The following is a 23,103-nucleotide window of genomic DNA, read 5'->3' as shown; positions in this document are numbered from 1 at the left end:
GTGTGTTTTCAATAATATTGCAGTGGCATGGCGAATGAATTAGTCACATTCAGCACAACAGTCAATTACGAAAATAAAATATAACATTTGTAAATACTGAGTTTATATTATCGAGTAGTCAGTGTTTTCATAATTAATCACTGTCTTTCTTTATGAAATGTAGTGGGAATCCTGAATAACACATATAGGTAAAAGGATGTTTGACAAAATAACTATATTAAAAATATATATATTTACAGTGTAAATTGCAAAATTCTATTGAAACAATCTGCATCCCAAATATCTAAAATATCAAAGAATAAATTGGATATATTTTTTACAAGAATTATGTTAACAGCAGGTACTTAAATACTAAACAAAAAAATTATGTTACGTCAAGCATAATTTATAAGAAATGTCAAATTCAATTTTAAAAATGAAAAATACATAAACTGATGTGCATGATACTGAAGAGACGGTCTACTTATATCACTCTACAAAAAGAAAAGTAAAAATAATTTTTATATAGAAACTTGGCTAATGGTTTTGCGACAGCATTATTGCATGTATAAAACAGTTTTTTTACATTGATATGCCATCTGACGTGTGTGACTATCTGGGACAGTTAAAAATTACCCTTAGACACATTGTTTCTAAGACATAGGTTCAGGTTTAGTTCAGAAGTAAACTATTGCAACAACCTGCCAGCATAAATGCGAAAATTAATTAGTTTGAAAAATCGGGCTTAGGATATTTTATATTTCACTAGCAATAACTTCTTGTGCTAGCAGTAATTTTAATTGTTTTTTATATTACAGGCTTTAAAGTATATCGATGCCTAATTTACAGATTTATGTGCAGCAGAAATGTTATGTCTAAATACATTGTTCCTTTATTATTATTATTTTTTTTTTTGCTTTTGAAGAGTCATGTCTGTTTGTTTTTCAGACTCCAAGAAAGGGACAGCACCGAGACTTGCTTCTCTGGTATTTTACGAAAGTCACCAGAAAAGTATCAGCAGTCAACTAATTTTTCTGAAAAAACACCTGAACAACAGAAAGTTCTAGCAGCATCGTGTTCCACTAATAAGTGTCAGTCGGAACAGCAACAAGTTACCCCAGATGGTAGCAATGTGGATACTGAAGCGTCGTTTGTAATATCTGGAAGAAGGATAACTGACATTGATTATTTTTTTAACAGACTAAAAGTTTTGTGTAATCATGGACCACTAGGATGTGGCATACAAAACTTAGTTATCACAAATGAAGCAAGAAGAGGTCTCAATTCAATTTTCAGTGTGAAATGTAACATGTGCAACTTTCAAGATACTCTACACACAGAAAACCCAAAAAGTGATTCTATGGACATAAATACAGCTGCTGTAACGGGATCAGTCTGTATTGGCATTGGACACAGGCAGTTGGAAGAACTCACTGCTGCCATGGATATACCAACAATGTCCGCAAACACGTATGCTAAATATCATGACAAAGTGAGTGATGGCTGGGAAAAAACTGCAATAAAAGAAATGGGAATTGCAGTTCAACGAGAAGCACAGTTAGCTGTGGAACGAGGCGATGTCGACGAAGATGGATTCCCAGTTTTGACAGTCATTGCCGATGGTCAGTGGTCTAAAAGGTCATACAAAAACAGCAATTATAGTTCGCTCTCAGGAGTTGCTGCCATCATCGGATTTTACACACGAAAAGTTTTGTTTATCAGTGTGTGAAACAAATATTGTACAATGTGCGCTCGAGCAGCAGCTATGGGCGTAGAAGTTAAAGAACACATTTGTTACAAAAATTGGTCAGGAAGCTCCAGCAGTATGGAAGCAGATATTATATTGGAGGGTTTTAAAGCAAGTGTGGAAATGTATGGAGTGAAATATGGGACGCTTATTGCAGATGGTGACTGCAGTGTTTATAATAGCATTGTGACTGCAAGACCTTATGGAAATTTGACTGTTAACAAAATAGAGTGTCGCAACCATATTTTAAGAAATTACTGTAACAAACTAAAAGACATCACAACAAACAGTTCTTTGAAAAACATATCTCTGAGAAAAGCACTGGGGTCAAATATTTTAAGAATGAGAGGTGCCGTGAAAGGAGCTGTACGTCATTGGCAGAATGAAAATGTCAGTGAATACGAAAAAATAGTAGGCCTGCGAAAAGACCTCAAAAACGGACCCAAGCATGTATTTGGTGAACATTCCGAGTGCTCAGAATATTTTTGTAATGGAGCCAAGAATAATGAAATCAATTTTGTTCCACTTTTAGAAGAAAGCGGAATTTTGCATACCATAGAAGATGTTGTAAGTCACTGTATACTGCGAAATGCACGAAGTCTCTTGAAAGATGTGGACAGCAATTCTGTTGAACAATTTAACTCGATTGTTGCAAAATTCATCGGCGGCAAACGTGTGAATTTTTGCCTGAAGAGAGCTTACTCTGCAAGAAATTACGCTGCAGTCGTATCTTACAACACAAATACTCCTATCTACAAACTTCACAAAACAATGTATGAAAGAAGCCCTGGAAAGTACGTGAAAAGACTTGAAAACAAAAGGAAAGCAGTATTGGAAATACCCCGAAATAATGCAAAGAAAAGAAAGACAATTAGCTTAAAAGTTATTTCTTCACAAGATAAGCATTACGGACCATGTGCGCAGAAGCCTGACTTGACAGTTGACGACTACGAAGAGGCAAAGTCAATGTTTCTAAAGAATCTACCTGCAACTGCAGAGCAACGTGAAGAGTTGGAAAGAGGTACTCTACTACAAAGAGACAGTGGGCGATGGAAAGAAGTGCGTCGGAAATTGCTTACAGCTTCTAATTTTGGATCAGTTTGCAGACGACTTCCTTATACACCATGCGACAAACTTGTTGTCAGTATGTTGTATGGAAATTTCGACACCGATGCCATGTTGTGGGGAAGAGAAAATGAAATGAACGCCATTCAAGAAGTTGAGAAAATACTTTCAGTCAAAATCAAACCATGTGGACTATTTGTAGACCCAGAACATTCATTTTTAGGTGCAACCCCGGATGGAACTGTTGACTCTGATGGCCTTGTTGAAGTTAAGTGTCCATCGTCAGCAAAAGAAATTTCTCCTGACGATGCTATACTATCTAGAAAATTCACATTCTGGAATGTAAAGGATAAAACACATGTTGTGTTATCAACAAGAAGCATGCTTATTACTATCAAGTTCAGGGTCAGCTTCATGTTACCAGGAAATTGTACTGTATTTTTTGTCTGTGGACTCCATTGGGCTCAAAAATAGAAAAAATTTATCGAGACGATAATTTCTGGAATTTTCAGATGAAAGAAAAACTTATGTCTTTTTATATGGATTGTATGCTTCCAGAATTAGTAGACCCCAGGCATACCCGCTCGATGCCCATTAGGAACCCAATTTACATCCTTCAAGCTATTAAAGAAAAAGAGGAGAAAAGGAAAACTTCTTGCGCAGAAAAGCAGACCAAGAAATCTGTACGAAGGATGTTATGAATTAGGCTACGCCACAGTTTGATTTTTTGTGGTGATATAAAATAAATTTTCTTGCTAGGGAATGTTCATTTTGAATTGAGCATTTTTAAATGTCAGCGTAGAATATGCTTATCTGCCCATTTTGTTTCTTCCATAATAATGAGTAAAGTTAACATTGTCATAGACATTTTATTATATTCGTTTGCCGTCCAAGTACAAACGTCACACTATATCGCACGTAATTATATATTTTACTAATTTGTTAGTTGCGATTTTATTTAAGTTACAAATAACAGTAATAAAAATTATTACTTAATAGTCCAGAATAGAGATTGAGTTATTATTCATTTAATAGGGGTTTAAAATATGGTACTACATACCTACATACTTATATTATCTTGTTGTCTTCTTTGTAACTTTACTGGAATAATGGCATTTGGTATGTATGTTAACTCACAATGAAAATAATTCAGAAGTACTCAATTAACAGTGAACAACCTAGGCCCTATACTAATTTCATTATTTTGATGGAAATATAATTGAAATTACTAATAATGAACTGTATGTGTTTCACGTAGAGATATCGTACGAACTGTATGTGGTACAGACCAACATTCGCTAAGACTCTGTAAATAATTAATTTCAGTTAATGTGTAGAGAATATTAAAAGTTAGAAATAATGATATAGGTATATAAAACAATGCAAAGTTATTAGCATAAAAATAGAAGTAATTTTTACGTAGCACCTACTGGAATGAGTATTTTGTGTTGAATTATGTGGCATGATTAATATTCTATTATGGTATGTGTGTTTTGTTAAAATCTTATAAAACATAACTTACTGTTGAATGATTTTCATTTTTTGTGATGATCTTACTTAAACAAGTTTTAATTATATTACACATGTATATTTTAAAAGTATTTTAATGTATACTTATAGAATTGTAATAGGCTTTATACGGACTCTCACGATGCATGTGAGCATCTATAATTATCTACATCACCATTATGGCCGTTTCACAATATCAAATATTTATTGAATTCAATCAGTTGCATTCATTGTGCATGATTTTCGATATGTACATTGAATTCAATACAAATGGAAGATGTTACTCAACTAAGCTTATTCTTATTAACTTATAAGTAGTTTGTTTGTTCAGTACATAAAAGTAAAAGAATCTTTATTATTTAAATAATGAGCATCTATAAGCAATAACGTTTTCTAAATAAACATAATGGAATATATTTTTTCAATACTTTATATCTACGATCACATCAACGGCAGTATTATGTAATCAATGAGGTAATGACATATCTTAAAAGGATATTTTCTCCTCTGTAAAGTAAATTTGTAATGCAGCCCTCTTAATGTTAGTCTTGTAAGTTATTTCGTCTTTCTAATATGCTACAGCAATATATAAAATTAGGTTTTGTTTGTGTTTTAGTTTTGTGTAATGTTAAAGTGTAATGTAATCAATTCAATATTTTTTTTGTAAAATTGTATTCATAAAGGTACATATCGTAATAAGATAAATAGTAATATTTGTAAATTTAAATTCTTTGAAACAAAGTCGATAAGAGGTTCTCCTACCTCTGTTAAACTGTATGATGGTGCATTGTAAAAAATTAGCCTGACTTAAGTGAGATTGTATTTGGATTGTGTGTAATGCATATGCAATATCTAAGCATATGAATTTATGTTATCCTTTTAAAACGTTACATGATGAATTTCGTATACTTTTTAATGTCAACTAACATTATTTTTCACGGAATATTACATCCAGATAAAGAATAATTACCATATGTTTGAAGATTAATTGTATTCCGATACGTTTAAAGTATTAAAATTTTTAGATTTGACTCATACTATAGTTGTATAAGTGAGGTTTCTTGATTCTGAATCCCTGCATCCGCAATTTCCTAGTGAGCCGCCGGTCAGATTGTCATCCTCTCAGATTGTCGAGGAACCAGATACATTTTTCGTCGAGTAAGTGGAGCTGTCAACCTTCCCACTAATCCTGTGATAAGGGTATAGTAGTTTTATCACGCGCTGCGGCTACAGTTCCTTCGGTTGAATAAGCCACTAAATCTCACTGTTAAAAGAGAGAACTTCTAGGGCAGAATATTGGAAATAAACATTTACTGACACGGCCTCTTAATATGTGGTAGCTCAATATGCTAAAATTGTATTGGAATATTTGGCATTTATACGTTACAAACAAAATTACGTGCTGAAAATTATGTTCATTTAGAGGACGCTTTGCATTCAATGAACATAGCGATATTCTTGGGCAAATTATAATACTGCCATCATCGTTTACTGGAGGACCAAGGTATATACAAGAAAAGATACAAGATGCAATGACATACGTGACAAATTATGGAAAACCTGGCCTCTTTATTACAATGACATGTAATCTGTATTGGCCAAAAATAAAAAATAACCTCTGACCCAGGGATGCCACCAAGAATGGTTAAAATCCTGTATTAGACTATAAAAAATCCTGTAAGAAGAAAATATCTGTAAACAGGTTTTTCATTCACGCCAAATTTTTTTTACAGCTAAGACACAGGAGAAAACAAAGTATTATAAGCATATTTCTTCAAAAATAGCTTTTCCTTCATTCCAGTTGCATAAACCTAATTAAAATAATAATAATAATAATGAATGTAGATAAAAAATTGGTTGTCTGTAAAGTCGGTTTACGGACGATAGTTTAACGTGACAACGTCATAACAAAACATTGATGAAATGATTGATCCAGAAGAAAAGGAAATATATTCGGTCTGAGACTGAGCCGTAATAGGTTTTTGCAACCAAACCAGTTAGGCATTAAAAATATTATATTCTTTGAGGAAGAAATTTTTTTTTTAATTTTTCTATCTTTTGTATGATAAAATCTACCTCTGCATACTTTTATGAATAACATTAAATCATTTTTATTGAATTATCACTATTTTGTATGGATACAAAGGAGTGAAATGAAATGTACAATTTAATTAATAAATTTACTTTTATTTGCATTCATTAATTCAAATATATTTATTACTTTTGAAATGTTGCGTGCGCTGTATTTATTTTTACAAGTACAAAAAAAAATTCCGCAGCTGCCGGGTTTCGAACCGACAACCTTTTGATTGGAAGTTAGCGGTGCTGACCGCCAGGCCACGAGGTCATGCTTGAAATATAGTTTCAGATGGTATATACAGTTTATAAAAATTTTGTTCACAGTAGGGGAATAATATTATTTCGTTTTTATAACACAATTTTATAACAAATACGCATGCCAAATACACCAAACTTATTTATAATGTGTTACAATATTTTTTAAAACATTGTGCAAAATATCACGGGTGTAATTTGAATTATTATGTGTAACTGTACAACACCATTGTTGGTTCAAAACGTATTTGAATATTCAACATTACTTTTAAATAACTGTACCTATTGGGCTGAAAATTGGTGGACAATCGTTAAATTACATAATATTAATAATTCAAATGACGAAAATATGATTGAAAAGTCAAATCGATGGTTGTTCCAATCGAGTGGAAGAGAGATGCCACGCATGCGTACAATGAGCAAACAGGACACATACGTAGTGGGACATCCGTAGTGGGACACTTTTTCGTGCGTGCAGCCAGCGTTCATCGATTTATTAGACGTTGTCACTTCAAAAACGGATAAGTTTACATGTGAAGAGTTAAGTACCAGTATGAGGTTCTCACAAAAATCACTTTAAAAATATACACACAGACTATGACATATTTGCAGGCATTTCTTGCCTGAACACTCCAACTGCTTGACTTCTTCAGGTTCCTAGCTTTTTTTCTCAGCTCAGTGGGTTTGAATTCTAGCCCCAAATTTTTTGTTCTATTGTGGCAGTGCAACAATGCATTCAACATTGGCATTTCTAAACAACAGCGACCGTTTTACCGGGTTTCAGCCACTTTCATTCTTCCCACTCACGTTTATATCGTTGTTTATACAGCGTTTGATCTGGAGATGCCTTGCATTTTCTTTCCATTTCTTTCAATTACAATCCCCACAAAGATGCAAGCCGAATTTTTTGTACGTAACAATTTCTTTAAAATTAACAACAAACTGTTTCCATCATAGAAATCATGATTGCATGGTATAACAACACAGACTGTAAAAACACCGTCACAGATATCACTTCGCACAAATATTACTGGGCGTGTTCCGTTACACGCACGAACGCACCATCACGCAGAAGAGAGAAACAGAATACGGTGTCTAAAACAACTGTCATAGATATTACGATGCACGGTATACTTTCATCCGTGAAATAAAAAAATGCTTCCAGACATAAAAGGTAGAGCGTGAATTGTTTATCTTAGAAAAACTGAAACGACGTAGCAAAGTGAAGTGTCTCTTGATGACATGTTATCTATGAAGTGAAGCGGGAGCAGTAAGTAAATATTTATGTTTGTGCGTTCGTCAATTAAAATATCAGTGATTCGAAGTGCTTATTCGTTAATCCGGTGTAACTCCAAAATACATATCAGTGAAAACGGATAAAATTCGTAAAAACGGCAACCCTGGGCTATACTATCACCTACAAATGAGCAAGTTAGTAAAATGATTTGATTCTTTTAAATATTAAAGCATCATCACAAATATACTACTCAGTTGACACAGTCGTGGATAGGGAGGCAGTACATTATACATTTGAATTTTTTAATTCTTTGATGCCTCACGAAATTCCTCCTCACAAATTAATATTAAAAGTATGTTCACCTATTATATTACTACAAAATTTTAACCCACCTAAACTAAGCAACAGTACAAGACTCAAAATAGTTAATTTAAGAAATGTTTTGATTGAATGTGAAATAATAACTGGCTACGAAACTGGTGAAACTGTTCTGATACCAAGAATACAGATGATACCCTCAGAATTTCCTTCTCAGTTCAAACTGCTCCAATTTACAATTAAATTAGAATTTGGGATGAATATTAATAAAGCACAAGATCAAACTTTAAAAGTTGCTGGAATTAACTTAACCACTCAATGCTTTTCATACAGCCAATTGTATGTTGCCCTGTCACATGTAACATCTAAATACAGTAGAACCCCGATTATCCGTGTTAATGAAGGGGACGAGTGAGTCGGATAATCGAAAATCGCAGTTAGCCGAGTCATGCTTGCCTCAAAGGTCATTAGCCCACAGACAGCCATCTGTAGACATTCGGAGATTACATATAAATATACACATGCTTTGTGTGCGTGTGCATTGTTGACATATAAGCGGGCTGCTTAGTGCTGGACAGAAGTGGTTTTTAAGTCTTTCATGTGCGGAGACGTGGGTAGCGAGTCGTTTTTGCACTGAGGTGTGTGGCTAGCCGCCCGGCCAGTCCGAGGGCCCAAGACAGCTGATAGCTGCCAAGGTCACGCATACTTTTCATCGCTCGTAAGCGACGCTGCCACACTTCACTCATTGCTCTGTTGTCAGTAACACCTTCGGGCAGGTTATTGTTTTACAGAACGACTGCCTTTAAAATTTTTTTCGAGATATGGTTTTGAAACGGTGTCTCTGTCTCGTATAATTCACTGTGTTTTTATCCCCCTTTATTTATATGAATTTTAAATGTTAGATTTTTTTATTTTTAGATTGCTGAACGTGGAATTGGTGCAAAAACGGCCTATTATGAAATAGGGTTGCAGATGGGTCGGAAATCGTATAACGACCACCTCTCTATAACGACCCTAATCTCTGGAACCGTGAGGGGTCATTACATCTATTCTCTGTTCACTCTTAGCCGAGTTTTGAAATAAACAAATACCGTCGTATCACTGCGCCGCGTCAGCAAGTGAGAGGCTGAATTTATCTTGCGTGTCAAGCACTCGTTGCAAAACACACACTTCAGTACAGTCGGTGCTAATAAAATAAGGGAGAAGTAATATAACAAGAAAATGGTGCCGTTACCGTTCAGGACACAAAAGCTAACCATGTTTATTTTTTGAATAATCGATAAAATAGCACCGTAACGTAAGACAACAATATGATAGTGTTACGATTTGATACTCACCTAATCACTATCTGGCAGTGGTGCTATCCCTTCCAGACTTGAATCACTATTTTTGTCACTACTGTCGTCACTGTCACCAAGAAGAATGATTTACTGGCGCCTACAGCGTGACTCACATTCACAGTGCGGAGTTGAAGTGGAGTGGTTTGCAATTTAAAACAAAGGAATTCGGTACAAACTTTTACAAAAGTTATCTTAAGAACATTATAAAACTAGATGTTTAGAACTTTGAACACATTTTAAGCATTTTAAGGAAAATATGTTAAGTCTCGTACAGTTTTTTTAAAGAAGTCTGTTACTTTTTTCTGTCGTGACTTGTTTATTTTTCGTTTGATGTTTAAACTTACTTTTCTTAATGTTTGAATATCTGAGAACTCACTACAGTAAAACCTCCATTAACGAATATTTTATTTAACAAAAACCCCATGCAACGAAATAAAATTTTGGTCCCGCCGAACCGCCATAAGATCAATGCTGTTTTAACCTCTAAATACCGAATTTTATTTGTTCCGAAATAGTGAAATTCCCTTTACAACGAACTGCCGCTTTTGAAAAACACACAAAACTAAACATCTCCTACAAGACATCCACTAATTTTTTTGCATTCACTGCTTAAAAATACGTGTGTATAACCTTAAAATAATATGCACCATCGCGGAAGAAAATAAATAAACAAAGCATCATGGATAACAGACGTCGTGTATACATGCTACACTTTGTTCAAAATGGCGGGAACATTTAGCGCTAGTGGCGGAAACCTCTCGTACCATCGCTCTGGCAAAACGAACTAGTATATTTTGCGTTTCTATGGTTAAAGATGCGCACACGCAAATATTTTTAACTATGGTGTAGTTAAATTTCCGTTTTTTTAGCTTTCACTGTTTATTTATTTCCAAACATAGTTACGGATATCAACACGTTACTACTGTAAAATGAATTCTAATCCTAAAAAGTGGCGACAGATTGACGTTAAAATAAAATTAGAAATGTTAAATGCAGTTGATGAAGGTGGGAAAAAAAGTGATATAGCTAAACGTTTCAACATCCCGGCGTCTACACTTTCGACCATATTATCCAACCAGGAACAGATCGAAAACAACGCTTCTCTGGTAAGGACAAATCGAAAACGTGTGAGTATGTAAGAATGATGATTTGGACAAGATACTTTTTGACTGGTTAATAGAGGCTAGGGCATCCAACGTCAACGTCTCTGGGCCGATTTTACAAGAAAAGGCACGCCAGTAAGCACTGGGGATGGGAATAAATAATTTCCAAGCATCAAATGGTTGGCCATTAAACAAGTGTATTCTATGTACTTTTTCATGGTTAATTCCTCATATCGTATTAAAGTCAGAAAGACAGTTCTAGCCATTTATGTGAACCTTTATGATGACTAGAAATATATTGTGCGAAACCTCCATTTAACAAACCCCTTTACAACAAACACAACAAATTTTGGTCCCTTGAGATTTGTTAAATAGAGGTTTCACTGTATCTTCTTCCTGTTCCATAAACTGTAAAAGTGTTTCTGTTGACTAATGCAGTTTGCAGATTCACACGTTTTGCTGGAGTCAAATCTTCCCAGTCACCCTCATCACTTGAACTGACATCGGCGGCCGCGCATGTGTTCGAACTGACAATGTCATCATCACTTTTAATTTCATACCCAGGAAGCAAGACGTCAGTTTGTAGCCATTCCTCTATGTTTTCTTTATGAACATGAGCAAATTGCTCATTGTTTTTTATAGTCGATTGAAGCGACTCAGCAAAGCTTTCCGTCTCAATGTCTTCTTTTTAAAAGCTGTGAAAGTTATCAGCTGAACCTTCAATGTCACAATACAACTTCCTCCAAGATCTGACTATGTTTACTTTCGAGACCATTCCCCACGCCTTAAAAACAAGATAAATTGCTTCCATTAAGTTCATGTTTTTCCAAAACTGAACCATTGCCCTATCTTCCTCCAGCAGTAATTTTGATAGTTCTCGTCGGTAATGCCTCTTTAATGTTACAATTACACCTTGATTCATTGGCTGAATGAGCGCAGTCACATTTGGAGGCAAATAGGATACAAAAATGTTTCCATCTGCTGATTTCAACTCGTTTTCATTTGGATGAGACGGTGCATTATCTAAGAAAAGCACTGCTTTGACCGGTAAACCTCTTGACTTCAAAAATTCAGAAACATGCGAGTGGCAAAGGATATAGAAAAACAAGTTAGTGAAAATGATTCTGATGTAGATGAATTTTTTTTTAATTTTTTATTTTTGGCGGAGGTGACATCCGAAAGTAGGGGTCAGCCTCACTTTGAAGTCTGGTTCTATTAAGGTATAAATGGAATAATAAACATCAACCTTAAAATATTTTATAAAACTAAAAGGAACATTTAAATAAAAATAAATTTCTGTAAGACTATATTACTTCTGTTATAAAAGTATTTTTTCCTTAATATAATTAGTAGTTCTTGTATGTTGTTTAAACTATGTGAGTCGCAATCAACAGTCAAATTTTAAGAAAAGACAGCATCTGTATAAATAATGGACTGTATAAGGACACAACTAAAATTACTTTAACAGCAGCCTAAGATAAAAAAAGGTTTACAAATGACAATAATAATTATTAACATAAACAAAATTCTCATCTTTGTTAACTGATCTATGTTCATAGCTTTAAATTCTTTATAAGAGACACTTTCAATCACAGTAATCTACACATTATGAATTTTGAGTTGCAAACCTACCTCCCTACTCGTAAATTCTTTATTTATTTTTATTAACTTATTCTAAAATCACTCTAATACTTGCTGTAGAAAAAAATTATCTGAAAACTAATAGTAATTGATAAACACTGTTTATAAACATATGTACAGTAGGTGTGTGTTCTTTACTGTCTGTGCTGAACTGAAATACCCTGTTTTATCACATATCGTCGCACCTATATTTTAGGGCGTAAAAATTTGGATGAAAAACCTCTCGCGTAAACGTCGCATGATATTTTTGGTCCCGCTATTGGATTCCGAGAGCTTTGTGTAGGTATCTTTTCCGTATAAAACAATGTATTTTAAAGTAGAAATCTAATATTCATTCGAACATAACCACATTACCGCCTGTACACACGTACCCTGTAAAGTTAATTGTTTTATTAGTGAAGAACTTGATAATGGTGATTGTGAAGGACGCATATAAGTGTTTGGGGTGGATAGTGGCTGCCATTGTGCTCTGTGAAATTTCGGCCAGGAAGAATAAGAACAGTTAAAACCAGTGAATATTTTTTGAGAGTGTTTATTTCTTTGTTAAATCAAAGAGCATAAAATATTTTTAAAACTTAAAACAATATTGAGAGTGTTTATTTCTTTCTTAAATCAAAGAGCGTAAATATTTATAAAACTTAAAACAATATTTTGGCATTCAGCATAATGTTTCAAGTGTTGATCTGTATGTAAAAGTCATGAGCTGATAAAGTATTGTTGGGATCTGAACAATACATATTAAGAAATAACCATCCAATCACGCACAGAGTTCTGCACATACCTTCCCCGTTGTCCCGCGGCCTGCGAGGAGGAGGCCCGCGCATACCGGGACCAACACCACCACCACGGCGAGGATAGTACCACTGGCGGTAGCCGCGTCGCTTGTCTGCGGCATACGGAGAACCCCTCACCGCCTCCCCGTTGGGGCCTGTTACGTTGGCAGCCTCGTTGCCCTTCTCCCCGACGACCACGTCGAACTCCACCACTTCCCCGTCGCCAACGCTGCGGACTGCCTTCTTGGGGTTGTTTTTCGTAATGGCAGACTGTTGAAACACAAGAAACAAGAATACATGCACCATATGTTAATTATCCCAACAACCACACAACAAAGACAGGGGCTGGAAATTAGCAGTTTCAGCGACCTCCAGGATAGACTTCACAGTCCTCAACATGCAGGCAAACATCACATGATGAATGGCTCCTGTTTCATAAGCCGTTATCAGCTGGAGTGAAAGGAATTCCTTGCTTCTTTGAGTTACTCATTAGCTCACAGTCCTCCAGACCAGCTATGGGCCAGTCATAAAGGTAAAAGGGTTTCAATTTCAACCGATCGTGAAATTAATCAGAGAATTTTTCTGGCCTTTACAGAGAGATTGTAACAAATCATGCACTTCAGAGAAATATCCACGTAGCTAAAACATTAATCAAGCAGCTCATCTTACCTTAGAAAGTTATAAAAAAAAATTGGCTTTGCATGGGCCAGACATTACCAAGGAAGTAATAATTTATATTTCTAACAAAAAAAAAAGTTTATCTAAATTTATAAAAATTAAATAAATGAATGCAAGAATGCCCAAAATTAAGTTTATGCAGTTATGTACAAAAATAATACATAGATTAAAGAGTCAATTATATACCTGCACAGTAAAGAATAATTCTGATGAAACAATTTTCTAGAACAGCTGAATGATTTAGTTAAAGTTATGCAAAGTGCTGGGACAAGAAAAGGGGGAGGGGAAGGGAGAGAAAGAATTAGCATTACAATTAGTATACTTCTTTTTTACCATATCCTCCGTTAGAAACTAGGCAATGATATACTAAGTATCAGATGCCATACCTTGAACATTTGTTACATGTTACACCAGCAATGACAGCTAAGCTAAAAAATGCTGACACCATCACAACCGCACCAGATAAATGGTACAGTGTGTTTTCTTATAGTGTGGCCTAAAGTGGGTTAATTTTTTTAAAGTATGTGCTTTATATACACAGCAATTGAGGAAGCAAGTCTCCATTGTCCATGGTGAGGGACTATCCAGCATCAGCCTAAACTGAGCTCAGAAGATCATGTGCGCACACACACACACACAAAAACAGAATCAGAATGGTTTGTCCAAGGCTCGAACCAAGGTCGTACTAAACTTGAATCCGGTGTTCTACCACTGCCAGGGTTGTCGAGACAGGGGGGAAGGGAGACAGGGCAAAATGCCCGGGGCCTAGACACCACAGGACCCCCAGTTGAGTTTGAGATTTTTTTTAATGCTTAGGTTTACCCTGATAGGACAAAAATTTGTCTGTTGTTATATAATTCATAGGAAACTTTACAAGTTATGTGATACCCACAGATTAAATTTTAAGTTATGGCCACAATTACGTTTAGTCTTCGTTCTATTTTTTTTTTAATTTTGAGGTTTGAAAAGTTGTACATTAAACAGGGAGAGGGTCCGACAAAATTATTTGACCCCGGGCCTTGATTTCTCTCAATGGCCATGACCACTGCCACACCTCACTGAGTAAAAAATATATATATACAGATAAACATGAAAATTTGATATTATTGTTAAATGAAATCCCAGCATATTTAAGACCAAAGATCAATGTGCACTGGATAAATAAACTTTTATAAGTCACTTCGGGACTTTTGCGGCTAGTGGCCACATCACTGGCCTCCCATCGAAGCGGTCCGGACTTGATCCCGGCAGGGTTAAACCGGATATCACCCCTTGACTTGTACAATGACCCCGATGACGAAATGTTACACAATCTAATTCATTCATTTGCTTGTTTAATATCCGGAAGGTGACTAGTTCAAATAGTGTAGCAATGAAATCAATAAGTTCAAGGAACCGGTGACTACAGTTTTTGATTTCAATCGTATCCCAAGGCTCTGTGCACCGATTTGGTGGTACTAAAGTATGAGGTGTTGCACTTAAGGTGCACCATTAAGCATTGCAGACCATAGTGACATCCCTTAGCAACACATTTTGTTATCTCTTACCTATGCTACATTATATTTCCCCTAGAACGCCTAGAGTTTATATAATAATTTATTTAACAAACTTTATCATTTAAATAAAATTAAGTAATACTTACTTGATGGACAAAAACGTCATCTTTGGTGTCATTCCTGAAAATTAAAGAAAACAATAATAACTTTCACCATTTATTTAGGAGACAAGATCCCAAACTTATCACTTCAAAGAAATAAATACATATGCAGTACCTATATTTAACATTTTTTCAGTTATCCATAGACAGTATATAGGATGAATCTGAATTCAACAAAAAAAATATTAGGTACAGGATCATTTTGTAAAATGTTGAAAACATATACAAAACATTGTCCAAAGTGCTTCACAAGCCTGGTATCTATACACCTTTGAATAGAGAAAGTATTGAATAAATAAGTAACACTAATCTGGATGTTTAACTGAGCAAAGTTCTACTACAACTACAAAACTTTTAACTCTCGAAAAATGAGTGAAATAATTTTATGACAGGAACAAATAATGCTGTGGTTGTAAAATTTTGCTAAATTAAATATCATTCAGACAGTATGCCACATTAAATTCAATCTCAAACATTCACAATAAAAACATTTACCAGTCTTGAAGTATTTTAAATTATAACTTGTATGTTTCAACTTATTTTTAAATGATGAACTTGTAGCCGAAGCTTGCCAAATTCAGATTCACCTTGTGTATGTTTGTATGTATGTAGCATTTAATTTATACATATAACATCTAAAACAATATACATTTCCCAGAATTTTCAGTAGCCCGAAACTCAGCAATGAACAAACAACCTATTAGCCATTAATATTATGCTACAAAAGCCTCATGACTTAAAACATACGGCAGTGGTACTGAGATTTAAAATAAGAAGTCTGCCAATGAGTTAAGTAAAAACATTGTACATTATTCATGTTTTGATAGCTTCTAGGGTCAATCAGTATGTCATTGTTAAGCAACTGTTTGAAATATTGTATTTGATATGAGAAACAGTGATTTACCAAGCACAACAAAAAAAAGTCTGCTACAGATATTAGTATGTACTATTAATGACCTTCGCAAATTGTATCTTATAAAATGTTTATTGTGGTTATGAAATATAAATAAATATCTTTTAGTCTTCTAGATATAGCAAGAATGATATTTCATTACAGTACAATTTCAGCATTCAGAAATACTGCACTACTAAACCAAGAAGAAACTGCACTAATAGACTAATGTTTCAACCAGGAAACATTGGCTATTCAAGAAGATAGGGAATTAACGAAGGAAAAGAAACAATAGCCAGTTTTAAACAGCACACAGGCTACACAAACAAATGCTGCCCCAAACCAGTTCCGCACTGCCACACAGCATGACACATCACTATTTAAACAGCTGCACCACAAGCTTGCAAGTCTGTTAACATTTTCAAGAGTTCACTAACACTCTCACCTGTGTGAAAATTAGAGCTGTTCCGTTACCTTCTTTTCCGATATCCCGATAATACCAATACTTTATACTGCAATCAACATTTACAATTACTGGCCACACTATATGAATAAATAATGAAAACATTTACTATCATAAATATTTTGGGAAATATCATTATAAATATAAATTCAAAGCAAGTTTATTGAAACATTATGCACTGCTATTTACCAAGTAAACATATTCATTTCTGTTTACTTGTAGTTAAAAAGTGATTAAGTTAATAACTTTTAAAATTTCCTTTAAAAATTTTGTTTCAAATACTAATCCTAAAAAAAAGACAATAAATTATTAAAGTTTGACAAATAAACATAGCTTTATGCATATCGTACTTGTTTGTGGGGGGTGTACCTCTCTGTAAATTTTAGTTTGGATGTAGGGGGTAATCTCTGAAACTATGAGCCTATTACAACAATTCTTTCACTAATAGGAAGCTACATTATCCCTAAGTGATTTAGGTTAGTTCTAACCTTATTGAAGCTTTGTGTAAAGTTTTCTGTAAAGAGTTGTGTCAATTTTTGTGTAAAGTTATAGTTATTGCAACTGTATAATAATGACAACATGCCTAAAAGAAAATCACAAATCTCATGAATTACATCTCAGATGAGAGCAGCAAACGAAGAGTCTTCTGAAACCACACAGCATTTGGGGAATTGCAGAGATTACATTTCGCAAGCTCGTGCTGGGGAGACCATCACCAAATGTTCGCAATGGCTTGTCAGCAAAAACATATGATCACAGGTCCATGCTAGGGAATCTAGCTTTGAACGCTCACAGCAACTCGTTAGCTTTAGACAGCATGTCTATGAAGCACGTGATAGGCAGACTAGCACCGAATGTCCACAGAGGCTTGCTGGCCAGAACATGAGGACATCACGGGCCCAAACTAAAGAGACTAATGCTGAGCTATCGCAGCGCCTAGCGGCAGAAAGACAACGAATATCTACAACTAGAGTGTGTAATTGAATTGAAGCTCATGGGAATAGATCAGCTTTCATTTACGATCCAAATATAGATTATGCTCAAGTACTGTTAAAATTCGAGAGATGAATATAATGTGCCCTATGTGCTATGCCAAAAATGGAGTGATGAAGCAAATGGTATGTGTTGTGCTGCAGGCAAAGTAGTTCTCCCTTATATACAGGAACCGCTTAAACCAATCAAAGATTTGTTGACAGGCAACCATTCATTATCTGTGCATTTTTTTTTAACCAACATATGCAAAAACAATTCACTTTATATCAATAAAACCACTTTTTTCACAACCATGTGTAACAAATATAAGGTGAGCTACCATTTCAAGTTCATTCGTATAAAAGTTTAGTGGCCCTTGCACTAGATAACACATGAGCGGTGCTGTAATATACCACAAAAGATGAGCAAGATTTGATGAAATTACATTCTTTCATTAAAATGCTTTCTTCGTTTCCATGTCTACGGGCACCCACATGAAAAGGGGCATGTATAATGTGCAATGCGAGTGTATTCTGCCTGTAGACTGATGTAGCGAAGCGTGAGTACTCCAGCTAGTTAGTGTGTGTGTATGATATGTATGTGTGTGTATGATATGTATAAGGATGTGTATAACATCAGATAATTGCAGCAAGGTATTTGTGAATCAATAAATTTTGTGTTTGAATCAAATTTTGAAGTTAACAAAATAGGAAATAAAGATGACTAAAAATAATAATTTCCTACAAAACATACTAACACTCAAAAATCAAGGCATCACATTCATGCCCATATGTAGGTATTGATTTATCTTACTTAACCTTTCTTTCACTAAATTTAGATGGGAAAAAAAAAAGACTGAAAAATTATTTACTGAAATTAGAAAAAAATTGATTTTTTCTGATTAACTGGATTTTTGAACACCTTGTTTATTTACCTGCATAAGCTCCACACCAATTAAAATATACTATGACCCAAAAACACAGGGTGCTCTATTGGGCACAGAAGTTGGAGACTTTCTTTTTACCCCCCCCCCCCCCCCTTTTTCCAGATCATGTGTGCCTGGCAATACTACATATCGCTTTATCAACCCCCTTCTTAAACTTTATTTTTTTTTTACTGTGGAAGGTTGGTAAGTTGTTTACAGAGGAAGGAACAATTTAACCCTCTGCACGGAACATCGCTTTTTTATCAGTTAAGCGGAACACCGGTCCGTCAGACCAGTATAATTTTTTTAGGTATTTTCATACTTTAAAATATATGTGAATTACCAGGTTTTTAAAGAAACATTTACAATTGAATGTATTTTCTTGTGCATTCATATATAATATGTATATATTTCACGATATTTTATGAAGTAAGTCAGGAACATATTTATAAAACAAAATTAAATAGAAAAAAACTTTTCTAATTATAAACATATGAAATATAAAATTTAGATGACAAATTCATGTCACAAAAATACACAAAGTAAATGAATGTTTAAATAATATTACAAATGTGATACATCTCTTGCATATTTTCATTGAGCATTCCAAGCAATTAGGAGTGTTGCACTGCACGCACTTGTAATTAGTCTTCCTCTCCCTCTGGTATGGGCAATAACGGCATGTTTTTCTTTTTTCAAGACGATCCGTCCTTGATTTATTCGATGAAGAAGCATCGGCATCTTCAGGATGAATGGTTGTCAGGCAGTTTTTTATTAGTGTTGTTAGACCATATGGATAATTCTGAATGGTAAGCCGTCGATGAAGATGGGTTGTTGTCAGTGACAGCCCTAATTTGGATATAAAGTCAAATCGATGTAGGTTTGTGGTTTCGTAATATTTTTTGTAGATGACGTAGCTGTTGCAAGAGGTGGACAAGAAATTTCATCCTGTTTATACAAGTATCTGCAGAGTATACCTGATGCAAAAAAGAAGTGAATAAGTATAGCGATTCCTGTCCTGGACAAAATCGCAACATTTACGTGGCCGTAATGTTACTGACTCATGTGAAAACTGTAAACATTCAAGGTAGAACACTGATCATCAATCATAAATTCCTAGAGCCTGGCCATACTCATATGGAGGCTGATACAATATATGCGGTAATTGAGAAAACAAAGAAAAACACAACAGTAAATGTAGAATATTCTTTCCAAGAAGATGAACAATTCAAGACACTTGATCTGTCACGAAGGCAAAAGAAAAGGAATACGCTTCCAACCTTAAGTCCTATTTCAAGTATGCCATTACCACTTCCGGTAGAGAAGGTAAATGATTTGAAGTCTCTCTTACCTTACATTCATCCCAACAGTCCTCAATTTTATGAGTCATTCCTGAAGGGACTCACACCATCCTCTGAGCTTACCGGTGGGTATCTCCCCGATGACAGTGAAGAAGATGAAACAGACACTGAATAAAGTGAAAGTTAGACCTGTTTAATACTAACCAAAACCTTGTGGATACAATGGATGTGCTTATTTTGTTTGTTGTTTTATTGTGCTAAAATGTAATACATGTATTTATTTCTGTTTTTTACTGAGCATAATGTGAGAGAATAAACATGGTGGAGAAGAATATTAATTAGTGCCAATGTCATCAAAATTTTTTTTTTTTAATGTGTCTAGAGAAGTTGGAATTGGTGTACTATACTCGTCATGGACTCTAGTTTGTTTTGGGGAAGTATCATAACATTGGTGTGCATAGTTTCTTTGCCATTAATATTTTAAGAATAAACCATATATTCAGAGCTTAATATCTCGGAACTGTTATTTTTGACATTGGCCCTTTAAGAATCAAGCCACAGAATTGTTTGACCAGAATTTGACTGCACCCAGTGCTCCTGAGCCAAATGTAACAGTTAATGCCTATTTTGTATTTGTGAGAACAGAGCCATCAAAAGAGGGGAACCCAAGAACCTTGGGGCCCAGTTGAGTGTTGAGATATTTCTAAATGCTCGAGTGTACCTTCATAGGAATGTAAATTACACGTCTAATGCTAATAGAATTTACTGGTAACCTTACAAGTTATTTGATACATGCAGATCACATTTACAATTATGGCTGGTAACTATTAGTCTTTAGATTATTTTTAAATTGAGGATTTTGTACACTAAGTAATGAGAAGGAGAAGACCAACAAAATTATCTGCCTCTAGCCCCTTTGATTATCTAGACAGCTCTGTGTGTGTGCGCGCGCACGCACGCATGCCAAGGCATTTTAACTGTGCATCACACAATAAGAACTGATAGTGTGAGTTAAGTCCATTTTTTTTGCTCCCAATTCAACTGCAACTAATTAATACTAATTTGTTGCCCAAACTGTTTTTCCAGTTATTTTAACCTGTTGTTTTGTTGTAAAATATGATTACTTGATTTTTAATGTGTAACATAACATAGTTAGACTTTTACTAGGTTTTCTCTTAACACCTCTCTATTGTCCCAAATTTTCGCTTATCCAACATTCTGCCAGCCTGTCTACAGGTTTCGAACCTGAATGTCTACACAGAAGAAGCATGTTGGAAAAAAATGAAGACTTAAATGTTAAGATGACAATAAACACAAGGAAATCGTGATGCGGCTGAAACCTAGGAAGTTGCTTTTCAGTAACAGTGTATAAATTTATGTTTTTGTAAATAATTGAAACTCGCTGACAAAAAGATTGAACATTCCTGTTAAGACATGCAAGATCCGAAATGCATCTTTCTACGACTTGATTTCAAAACATCAAAATTTCTCTTACCATCTTTAAATTTAATATGAATGTATTATACACACAAACTTTCTGTAAGAAATTCTCTAAATGATGTTGAAAACTGCATCAAAATTCATTGAGTAGTTTAAAAGACATAAGTGAACAGAAAGCTACTTTTTTTTATACTATTAAAAGATCTAGGAAAAGTAAGCAAATAAAGGAATAGCCCAACACACGTGCATGGAACACACATCACAGCCTGGCTGACCTCAGCACAATTCCAGCTCCCAATAATTACTGCTGTTAAGTATTTATATAAACTCTCAGGGAAAACACTATTAAAAAAAGGATCATTCTGGCCTACAGTAGTAGACCTGCATTTGCATCACACTTTTCCTCCTCATTCTACAGATCCTATTACCAACTAATTCCAAACACGCTCATTCTTCTGTAATCTACTCCCACACTAACTGTTTTATGGCTAACATAAAATGCTTCCAGTTAACGAGTCTCTTTACTTTCCTTTTAACGTTTCCATGAAAACTTTCCTACGTATAAAATTTTGAATATTTACCAATTGCTTAACTGTACTAATACACTCTATGAGCTAGACAAATAAAATGAAAATTGTAAGTGCATAAAAGCTTTCTTGTAACCTGTTTGATGTATAAATAAATCAGAATAAAAAATGTGAATGTTACCGGAAACAAAAAGGGGAGGTACAATATAGGAAGATCATTACAACGAAAAGACACGAGGCTGTGAGGGAGCAATTAAGTTACTACCTGTAGATCACTGATTTGTTTTAAATGTGGTTTGAAATTAAAACAAAATTCTATTTTTTATTTTATTTCCAGAGTTGCACTTTCAAGCAGAGCTCAATTTTATTTAAATACTAACTAAAATAACTCTGAAAGATTTTTGGAGATGCTTAAAATTAAAATTGTAATATTTAGTTTTCTGTTTCTTGAACACTTGCAAAAAAAAAAGTCCAGAATCTTACCAGCTGCTCACCCAAGTTATACACAACAGAGCATGCATCCAAGACAAAAATTTGCAAAATTGCAGCATCCTCTATAGTCTGTTAGTTGTTTAAACAAAAAGAGATTTAACATCATTATCTAATCAGTTTAACCTCTTTGCATGAAGAACTTTTCCTTTGTGCTTGGTAAGCATTTACTGTTCATAATCTAACAACAGCAAACAGATGCACCAGACAAAGGTTGTAAGAATACTAATTACTGCAGCTAGCAACAGAAATACCATAAAATTTAAATCATCAGTACCCAGCCCACAGAGGTGGTTCATGATTAGACAATAGGAAAACCAGGGTTTGAATAATGGTACACTTATTTTGGTTTTCAATGTCTTCCCCAAATCATTCCTGGTGAATACTAGAATAGTAGTGGCTAGAGACAAGATTTTATGATTTTACTTATTGCTCAATTTAGTTTTTTAAATTGATTATTTTGGTGTTATGGTTTTTTTTTGTGAAGGTAGTACAATATTCAATGCACAAGATGTTATAATGTTAGTTAGTACATTTTTCACACAAAATAGTGTCTTTTGACAGTGCTACAAGCCCCATTTTACTTTGAAAAAAAAAAAACTAATTGGAAAGTACAAAAAATTAATTGGAAACAATTTGTGTGTTTCAGTACATTCAGAAACTGCAAAGGAAAAAAAAATGAGGTAGAAAAGGTACATAATCAATTGAGGAAC

The 23,103-nt window shown here is 34.5% G+C and overlaps 2 protein-coding genes across 10 annotated transcripts in view; one reads left to right on the top strand and one right to left on the bottom strand.

Annotated features, from left to right (window-relative positions):
• LOC134531760 (uncharacterized) overlaps positions 1-23,103 on the top strand; it is a 164,788-nt gene that overhangs the window by 39,266 nt on the left and 102,419 nt on the right. For 5 of the 6 annotated variants that reach the window (XM_063367641.1, XM_063367638.1, XM_063367637.1 and 2 more), the window contains one exon: positions 928-13,152. The exons of the other annotated variant lie outside the window; for it this stretch is intronic. In XM_063367641.1, coding sequence (XP_063223711.1) covers positions 928-1,708 — 781 coding nt within the window. In that variant the 3' untranslated portion in view covers positions 1,709-13,152. Of the gene's footprint in view, positions 1-927; positions 13,153-23,103 lie in introns of those variants that run through there. 6 annotated transcript variants of the gene reach the window in all.
• The window catches only part of LOC134531762 (Y-box-binding protein 1), a 68,140-nt gene that overhangs the window by 24,034 nt on the left and 21,003 nt on the right, over positions 1-23,103 (bottom strand). For all 4 annotated transcript variants that reach the window (XM_063367646.1, XM_063367650.1, XM_063367648.1 and 1 more), the window contains exons 3-4: positions 15,367-15,400; positions 13,055-13,316 (exon numbers count right to left, since the gene is read on the bottom strand). In XM_063367646.1, the coding sequence (XP_063223716.1) occupies positions 13,055-13,316; positions 15,367-15,400 (296 nt within the window). The remainder of the gene's footprint in view (positions 1-13,054; positions 13,317-15,366; positions 15,401-23,103) is intronic.

Source organism: Bacillus rossius, chromosome 5 (assembly GCF_032445375.1).
Source record: "Bacillus rossius redtenbacheri isolate Brsri chromosome 5, Brsri_v3, whole genome shotgun sequence".
Lineage (NCBI taxonomy): Eukaryota > Metazoa > Arthropoda > Insecta > Phasmatodea > Bacillidae > Bacillus > Bacillus rossius.
Note: the sequence above shows the minus strand (reverse complement) of the source record. Positions and strands in the feature narration are given on the sequence as shown.